Genomic DNA, 9,939 nt, shown 5'->3' on the forward strand with positions numbered 1-9,939 from the left:
TAGAAATGTGTAATATGATCTGTGATGAAATTAGAAGCCCTTCGACCCCCCATCCCGTGCCTTTAATTTGTTTTGCAAGAAGCCTATGGTGTCAAACAATTACCATGAACTTGCGGGCACACTCATAGGACAGGACATCACTACAGCCTTGTGCTCAACTGTTTATTATACTTGGATTTAAGGTGCTTTTGCTGAAACAATTTTTAATATCCACATCTGCTGGGAGGGGGGGAAGTGTCACTAAGAACTGAGTATTTGGCTATTAAATAGAAGGAGAGCAAAGGGGCCTCAAGCAGCTCAGAGGATTCAGAAGTGTCACGTAATAAGCAACATTTCTGCTCGAGAGGTCCATGTATCATTCATTCATTAATTTTCAGATCCGCTTTTATCCTTACAAGGGTCGCGGGAGTTGCTGGAGCCAATCCCAGCAGTCTTCGGGCAGTAGGCGGGGGACACCGTGAACCGGTTGCCAGCCAATCGCAGGGCACACAGAGACAAACAACCATCCGCGCTCACACTCACACCTAGGGACAATTTGGAGTGTTCAATCAGCCTGCCATTCATGTTTTTGGAATGTGGGAGGAAACCGGTGTACCCGGAGAAAATCCACGGGGAGAACATGCAAACTCCACACAGGAAGGCCGGAGCCGGGATCGAACCCACGACCTCTGCACTGTGAGGTTGACGCGCTAACCACTGGACTACCGGGCCACCCGTACATTTAGCACCTCTTTTTAAATTGATATACCAAAAAAATAAAAAATAAACCCCCAAAAAAACAAACAAACATTTAGTGTGGAACATCTCCATACAAATTAGTCTTCCTACCAGCATTATTTACAGTGCCAATGCTAGCTTGGTATTGGTTGCACTGCTTTTTGGTTGATTCCCGCTATGCGTTCTCTGTGTCTGTACAGTATACAGTATCAGAACCACACACTTTAACAATCACATTCCATAATGAATGGCCACGTTTGAGAATTGGGTTTCTGCTTGTGAGTGAGTGGCATAGCTTTGGTCTTCAACTCAAGGGCGGATCAGTGAATTGTGGCTACATTTGAATGCTGAATCTTGCTGGCATACTTGCTTAACACAGCAAACTCCCTCCGTACCTAAAAGTAAAAAAAAAAAAAAATAAAAATACAAACTGAAATATACTTAAGGACAAAAGCCAAAGGTAAAAATGAAAGTTTTAACAAGACCTGTTTTGAAAACTTGTTACAATAAAAAAAATGATATGCACTCAAAATGGTTTGCCTCTTTTATGACTTTGCATCTTGGTCTTATTGAGAAGAAGAAAAAAGTCACATTCCTAGTTGCATGTTATGTCATTTCCAGTTAAATGTTATGAAAACATGTTCCTGGATCTTTGACAACTGACTAACAAAAAATGGCAAATTGGGTAATGATAAAAAATTGGGGGGGAGCACCTACTTGTCTTACAGCTACTGTACGTGTTTTTTTAAAGTTAGAAGGTCAACTTTTAGACACCAGAAGCTGTTAGTTTCTAAACACATTCTCCATGAATCATTTTGGGAACCTACTGTACATCATCAAACAATTCTCTATAAGCCCATGGATGGGGAATGTCTTACTGTCTGAATCTGTTGACATTGTTATTAATGCTCCCAGGTTCATGTTTCTCCATATCAAGTCAAGTCAAATTTATTTATATAGCCCCTTAATCACAAAGAAGGTCCCCAAAGGAACTTCACTTGCCCACTGTTGACAAATATTAACACCATCCCCTGATCTTAACCCCCAGGTGGGCAAGGAAGTACAATTTTTTTTAAAAATGGAATTTTGTTACTTTATACCACCCTTTATAAAGAAACTCAAACATAAAGTCAGAGTTAATGGTGAAGGCCTTTTTTCCCCCATGGGATGGAAAGATGTGCTGATGTTCACGAATGAGGACTCCACCCTGTGGTTACACGTTCTCTGTGACCACATCCAGCAATTCAAATGACTCTCAGATGACTGCAATGCAGGCTGGGAGCGCCTAGGCCAGAACACCTGAAATGAATGGAAAACAACTTAAGTAGGATGTCCAGCAAATACAGCAGGAATGAGAAAAGTGCATTTCAATAGCACTGTTTTGTAAATGACACTTGAAGTGCATCATAATTTGACAAATGTGCAAGCGTCAGGAAGAACATCACAAAAAGCAGTTCAATTCAGGCAAATGGTTAAGTGTAAATAAGAATTGTTCAGACTGGTGCCAGCAGAACAAGACAAATAAATTGCAACCTATGAAACCATACATTTTAATATATGATAGCACAATAGTGTTTGACCAAAAGTGGTGCGTAGTGTTTGACCTAAAATGCCCCAGTCATGTTCTTCGGAGCTATTTGTCGAAATGGGATGGAAAAGGATTGAGAAGCAGTCAGATTACATCTCCTCGCTTTACATACAATTTCCATTGCAGTTGAAACAACCGTGCACGCCCGCAGGGTGAAAGTGCATTGAAAAACTCCCCAACAAGCCTGTTTTGTAATCCTCACAAAAGAAATATCACATTCATTTCGGGAGTGTTTTGTGCAGTGGAAGTGGTGTCTGAATGTCACCATGTTACTGCACTTCCAGGCAACCAGAAATGTTTTGAATCCTTTAAGCGACTGAGCCTAACAAGACCCTGAGTGTTAACTAAGGACAGATATTCAGCACTTTGTTGTTCATTCGGGCTGCACGGCCTCCGAGTGGGACCTATTAGCCCCATTGTGTGTGTGTGTGTGGGTGTGTGTGTGTGCGCGTGTGTTTGTATGCGTGTGCGTGCATGTCATTGTTCACACACGCACGACACGCACACACTCATTCACGCAGAAACGGACACATCTTCTACCAAAACTATGAAAAATAAACTCCTAACAAAACAATAATTGTTGATTTCAATATTATGTAATTATTTCAACATGTATTTTTTATTGCAAGAATTATTTGTTTAATTATGCATCATGAAACAATGTTATCCGCCACGCACTGCCCCCCGCCCCTCTCCTGAGTTTGGTGGGAGACAATTGAGAGAAAGAGAAAAAAAATCATGATGCACATGAGCACTGAGGGACAGCAGTGACAAAATAAAACGAAACAATTAAATATAAAATAATCGCATATCTTAAACCATTTAAACAAGTATTAAAATCCTTCAAGGTAAATGTTGAAATAAATAAATGAACACTGAAATAATAAAATAATCCATGTTCCAATTATATATATATATATATCTTATATTCTTTTTCCCCCGTGACGTGGTTCGATGATGCGGAGCGCAACGGTGACCGTGCGGCTGGTCATCGTCAGCCGCGTCGCGGTTACCCTACCCTACGCCCCCCCCCCCCCCTTACCATTCATCCCCCCCTTATACATGTTATGTCTTCAGATCAGAATCAGAATCAGAATCATCTTTATTGGCCAAGTATGTAGAACACACAAGGAATTTGTCTCCGGTATAACACGCTGCATTAGTATCATCATAAACAACAAATCATTGAACCATTTTAGAGTAACCAGTAGCAGTATTTGTAGTACAAGAAGAGTGACTACGTCAGTGACTGTTTAAGGAGTTAATGGCTAGAGGGAAGAAGCTGTTTAAGTGTCTACTGGATTTGGTGCGCATGGATCTGTAGCGTCTGCCTGAGGGGAGTAGCTGGAAAAGGTGGTGGGCAGGGTGCGGGGCATCCAGGAGGATTTTCCGTGCCCTTGTCTTGATTCTTGCAGTGTGCAAGTCCTCAAGAGTGGGTAGGGCGGTGCCAACGATTTTTTCCGCCGTCCTAACTGTCCGTTGAAGTCGGATTTTGTCCTTTTTTGTGGCGGCCCCAAACCAAACCGTGATGGAAGAACACAGGATTGATTCGATGACTGCCGTGTAGAACTGTCGTAGCACCTCCTGTGGCAGGCCATGCTTCCTCAGCAGCCTCAGGAAGTACATCCTCTGCCGGGCCCTTTTCAGGATGGAGATGGTGTTGACTTCCCACTTCATGTCCTGGGAGACTGTGATTCCCAGGAACTTGAAGGTCTCGACGGTTGACACAGGGCAGTTGGATAGTGTGAGGGGCAACTGTGGAGAAGAATGTTTCCTGAAGTCCACGATCATCTCTACAGTCTTGAGCGTGTTCAGCCCGAGGTTGTGTCGGCTGCACCAGAGCTCCAGCTGCTCCACTTGTTGGCGGTACGCAGACTCGTCGCCGTCTTTGATGAGACCGATGACCGTGGTGTCGTCTGCGAACTTTATGAGTTTGACAGCCGGATCTGTTGAGGTGCAATCGTTTGTGTAGAGAGAGAAGAGCAGTGGAGAGAGGACACATCCCTGTGGGGCTCCAGTGCTGGTGGTGCGTATTGATGATGTTGTTGCTCCCAGTCTCACCTGTTGTGTCCGTCCCGTCAGGAAGCTGAGGATCCACTGGCAGATCGTAGGGGACACACCGAGGTGGAGAAGTTTGGGGGTGAGGAGTTCCGGGATGATGGTGTTGAACGCAGAGCTGAAATCCACAAACAGAATCCTTGCATAGGTCCCTGTGCTGTCGAGGTGCTCGAGGATGTAGTGCAGACCTATGTTGACTGCGTCTTCCACAGACCTGTTTGCCCGGTAGGCAAACTAGAGAGGGTCCAGCAGGGGTCCGGTGACGTTCTTTAGGTGGTTCAGCACAAGGCGTTCAAAGGACTTCATGACCACAGACGTCAGGGCGACAGTGACTTGTTGTAACTGTCTAATGCTTATTCATGTGCTAGGGTCTTTTTTATCCTGGACTTAAATTATCCTCAGAAGAGGATAGTTCGAGCGTGGTTTTTTTTCCCTCTCCCTACCCAGCGTTTTTCCTTTCTGAATTCTGATTGTAATTTCCCCATTGCAGGACAAATAAAGGATATCTTATCTTATATATATATATATATATATATATATATATATATATATTATCCATCCATCCATTTTCCGAACCGCTTGATCCTCACTAGGGTCGCGGGGGGTGCTGGAGCCTATCCCAGCCGTCTCCGGGCAGTAGGCGGGGGACACCCTGAATCAGTTGCCAGCCAATCGCAGGGCACACAGAGACGAACAACCATCCACGCCCACATAATTAGTTTATTTCATTGTCTCAATATTAGGACTCCGAAAAGTGTTGTCGTGAGACATTAGTCCTCTGGGTGGCAGCAGAGTGCTAAAACTGCATGTTAGCTCTGAGGGAAGCATTTACTATGATTTAGAAAACTATCATTTATTCTGCTTCAGTAATCCCACTATATGGAATTATCTTTGCAGTCTAATGTACCTAACACACACAATTGTTTCGGTGACTGGCGAAACAAATAATCGCATTATGTATGCCTGTAAATAGAGGAAAATAGTTATTGATTAGTTAAATTCATTTAAATTTGGTCAGGTTATGCGAATGGCCAGACAGGTAAATATTAGGTTTTGTAAAAGCATAGTCAGGTGTAACATCATGCTAACCTTTAAACCACAGGACCAGTTACAAAAAGTACCAGAAGACAAACTACATTCACCATAGGTTTGATGCATTGATGTCCTATCATTATTATAGATCAAGGTTTTCTCCACTTTGCATAAAGCTATTGATCTCTGAGCGAAAAATGCAGTCTGATATTTAACATCTGAAATATGAGGAGACTTCGCATTGACAATCTTTTTTGTGCGTGTTGTGGATTCCAGATGTCCACACTGCACTCACAATTCCACCAATTGTAACCAGAATATGTCATAGGACCAGGACTGAACGGTGCCACAGGTCAGACTGTTTTAAAATACAAAGACAGAAGAACCAGAAGAATCAAGGCTAACCGTGAGCTTATCTGGCAACTATTTTGCAATTTCACATTCTACTGTCAGGACATGTGATAGTAACTAAACAACAAGTTGCCCCTTTATTTGTGTCCGACCACACACGTAACAATTTGCAATCGATAATAAGGAAAAGGTTTAACATTTATGATTGTTTACGAACGTTTACGATTGTTGGTCCTCAGTGTCTCCCAAGCATATCAGGGGGGAAAAAAACCTCTTTCAACACGGTCCACATGAGAGGATAATAATTCAGGATAATTGTGAATTGAGATAATCAACAATTAGACCTTTGTTCACCGATCAGAAAAGATGACAATTTGTTTTTTAAATTGAGCCCGATTAATATGTGTGTACCATTCTTTATCTTAATGGATTAAGTCACAGGTTAGGAGTGCAGCAACAAATTTGTCTGTCCAGTTTGATCATTGAGATCTTTAGGAAACATGAACATTAGTCTCTGTCACAGAGGTTGTTGAGGTTGAGGTGTGGTTCTAATGTGCCATAAATCTGAGGAACGACGAAGCAAGTGTGGCTTGGTGACAGTCCGGTTGGAATAAATCTCAGATTTTAATGATGAATTCCAAGTGATGAGAATGCCTTTCTGGTGCTGTACATTGCGATTCATCATTCACACACTTTTGAAACCATCTTTTTCATGTGTTTTTACAGAACTTTGATTTGCACACCTTGGGTGTAATACCACGTTTTGACACAACATATTGGGCAGCACTAAGTGCTTTGATTAGATAGGCACCATAATTAACCAGGAGAAGATAAGGCAGAGAAGATCCCAAATGAAGTTCTAGTTATATTAATTTTTCCTGCCGTATGTGGTGAATTCAGACTGATCTCGAGCACTTCTAAGGACTTTTGGACAGAGGTGGGCAATTTGAAAAAATTTGCCGGTCCATTATTCGTCATTCATCAGCGGCCTGGGCACTCACCAGTCCGTGATTTTTTTTTTTCAAGTCGAACCAAACTGTAATTGTCAGTTGGTTAGTCCGTCATGTTATTTTAACCATGCATCCGTCACTGCTTCCGTCATGAAATGTCACCGGTCTAACAGTCCATCTGTCGTCAATCCGTCAGTCCGTCAAAAAAAAAAAATAAATAAAAATAGATGACCTAATGACAAATTCAATTTGATTGAAATGCTTCATATACAGTAGTGCATCTACATCATACAGTGCCTTACCAAAAAGCTTTACTCACAGTCACATACATTTCACATACACCTTTTTTGCCAATCCATTGGACTGTTAACGCTCCGCATTGTAGAATCCTATGCAAGTCACTCGCACTCCTATCTATCTATATATATATATATATATATATATATATATATATATATGTCTTCTTCTTCTTCTTCGCCTACTTCTTATTCTTGGTTAAATTGGCAGATTACAACTCTTTGGTGGATACTGCCACCTACTGTACAGGAAGCACACAGTGTTTCCATATATAGGCAATGGAAACAACCCTGCTGAATTCACTCCCGTGAACAAACACACCAGACAATCGGGACTTGTTTCTGTCAATTGTCAGCGAAACTGTTGTCCTCCCAGAGTTTTAAGTTGCCAATACCAGTGCCCTTGTGCTGTTCTGCATACACTGTCTGAAATGGATTTAATAAAAGAAAAGTGTCTTAAATTGAAAACTTGCAATGTCTTTTATTCTTGTAATTTTTTGCAGTAGTGTTAATCAAACACTCAACAGTGTCCTTCTGTATACACGTTGTTTGCTGTAACACAACTGGGTGTTAAACATGTAACATTTTAGTGACTGTTACTTTAACACTGGGTATGAATGCATATCAACATTATGCCGGTGTTAAAATTAACACTCAAGGTGTTGAATTAACTCCAGCAGATTTCTAGCATAGGTATTAAGGAATACTTTATGAGTGTGCCCTAATAGTAAAATATGTACATTTCAGGAAGTTTAAATGTTTTTAAAGTTTGTGGGAGATGTATAACTATATAATGGATTTTCATCGCTGGTGGGTCTGGAATGTATATATATATATATACCTGTATATGTATATGTCTATAAACAGGGGGTTGACACTAGTTTAAAATGGGAAAGAAAAAATGTAAGACCAAGTTGTTTCTCCTTCTGTGTCTCAGAAACCCCAACATCTTATTTTGATTTCTGCACGCATCAGTAAACATGTCAGCAGGATTTTTGTGTTGCGCTGTGCTGCTGCTATTGTGTTTCGGTCTTCGTCATCCATTCAGATTCAGAAAGCTGCTCCAACTAAATGACCTGATTTTTCCAAAAAAAAAAAAAAAGAAAAAGAAAAAGAAAAAAGGCTTGGGGCATGAGTTCAAATGGCAAAAAGGAAAAAGCTTGCTTCATTGTTAGCGGCAGTTTTTCTCTTTATGAGTGGTACAAAGCAAATGAGGATTTAGTTGTGTGTTTTGCATGCAATGTTTTTCCAGGATTCTTCTCTTGCTCTGACAGTGGCAGAAAAGAAAAAAAATAAATAAAAATGACACAATACACAAGAAACTATACAGATAAGAAAATGATGAGACATTATGCATGTGTAAAGCGGTGGTGGCTTTTATCACTTGGGACAACATGCAATCCTATACAGTACTATAGATCCCCGTGCCCTAGAGCACCGCATCCTTTTATCAGTCCTATTCACACGTCCTATTCAGCCCAGCATGTTGTATGTGTTGGCCTTCAGAGCATGAGGTCAACGTGTATGTGCCTTTGCACACACATATGCTAACAAGCAACGCAACTGAGGCAGAGGGTCTTCAGAATCAGTTATGCCGGCTGATGTAACTCAAACTATATTGAGGGGGATTGTTTCTTCAGCCAATCAGATTTCAAATTCATCCACACAAGGCCAGCCAGCTGTCTCTTGATGACGTCTGCATTTTTTTGTCCTCTGATTGGTTGGTCAGAGTAAAACTGGTTACAGCCATGTTGGACTAAAAAACACATATGTTGTGATTTGCACAAATTAACACAGTGGTGCCTTGATTTACGCGTATAACCTGTTGGCCACACTCGCGATTCAAAACACCTCACATCTGAAATCATCTTTCTTAAGTGAAATGAACAGAAATGCCATTGTGTTCCATCCTCCAAAGAAATGCTATTGTGTTTCTTGTCAGACCCCAAAAACCCAACAACAAAATAACTCCACCTTTGAAATTCATTTTTGTCAATGTGATTGAAATCATTCCGAATGGAGATTTCTGGTCACCTATTTTCATGTGACGTGATCTTTTTCGATCTGCCATTTACATGCGCTGCTCTGAAAAAAAAAAAAAAAAGCTTGCGCCGTTAATTAGATTAACCGTGTGACACGCAGAGATTGATGTAAACATCCCCTGATTTATCAAGATAGAATTACTTCCTCTTGTTAGCACAGCAGCTGTGATAGCTTTCGCACTTTTAACGAAGCTATATCTTGATCAAAAACAAGTTCTGCCGTCGCAGAGGAAGTCTGGTAATAAGCTGCCATCTTCATGCGTTTACGATAACGTCACCATGCACTTACGTCAAGACAGAGCATGTGCAGACCAGATGCAGTTTGGCTATTCTGCTTCAACTATTGACACGAGGCTTGTTCCGATTGGAAAAAAGAATATACCACTCCTGTTTATATACCGTCCATATATTGTTTAATTTTCCTTTCTTTTTTCATATAAGCTTTGTGTCTGTTCACCCCAGTTCCAAAATACCATTAATAGGTGGATCAAGTCAGGTGAGACCATGCTGAGGGCCACGGTATCAAATGCCTGGGCCAACACTGCCTTCTATTTTCTCTCTACCTGTGAGCAGATACTAATGTAACTGAGCTCTGTAGATGTTGTATGATGTTAACAGGCATAACAGCTCCCCATGGCCAGCAGGATTAAAACATAACTATGGCTGCTAATTAATTATGCATTTCATGTTGCAGATTCTTAGCTGAAAGGTATTTTTCCTCTTCAGAAACTCAGCACATGATCTACTAAATATGAGTCATCATAGTATTTGTAAAGTAGTACCTTTGCGTTCTGTGACCAAGCTTGTAATTCAGTTTATTCATACATCAAATCAATTTTGCCCAGTGAAATGAATTGAAAGAACATTAGTCCATTGCAGCATCCCAATTTATTTTCTGTTTTAAA

General features: G+C 41.0%; 1 protein-coding gene across 1 annotated transcript; it reads right to left on the reverse strand.

Moving 5' to 3' along the window:
* Positions 1-3,430: 3,430 nt before the first annotated feature.
* On the reverse strand, positions 3,431-5,521 carry LOC147206049 (uncharacterized). The gene is made up of 3 exons (XM_086108501.1): positions 5,506-5,521; positions 4,367-4,597; positions 3,431-4,251 (listed from the first exon to the last, which is right to left on the reverse strand). The coding sequence occupies exons 1-3, from the start codon at positions 5,519-5,521 to the stop codon at positions 3,548-3,550; spliced, it is 951 nt and encodes a 316-aa protein (XP_085964627.1). The 3' UTR covers positions 3,431-3,547.
* Between the last annotated feature and the right edge of the window lie 4,418 nt (positions 5,522-9,939).

Source organism: Hippocampus guttulatus, chromosome 4 (genome assembly GCF_054856545.1).
Source record: "Hippocampus guttulatus isolate MCC_2025c chromosome 4, RoL_Hgut_1.0, whole genome shotgun sequence".
In the NCBI taxonomy this organism is placed as follows: Eukaryota; Metazoa; Chordata; class Actinopteri; order Syngnathiformes; family Syngnathidae; genus Hippocampus; species Hippocampus guttulatus.

What these genes read in the sequence shown, in the direction of transcription:
- LOC147206049 (XM_086108501.1), bottom strand. An exon ending in TGACGGGACGGACACAACAG is followed by an intron (nt 4,252 to 4,366) that starts GTGAGACTGGGA and finishes GCACCTCAACAG; the next exon opens with ATCCGGCTGTCAAACTCATA.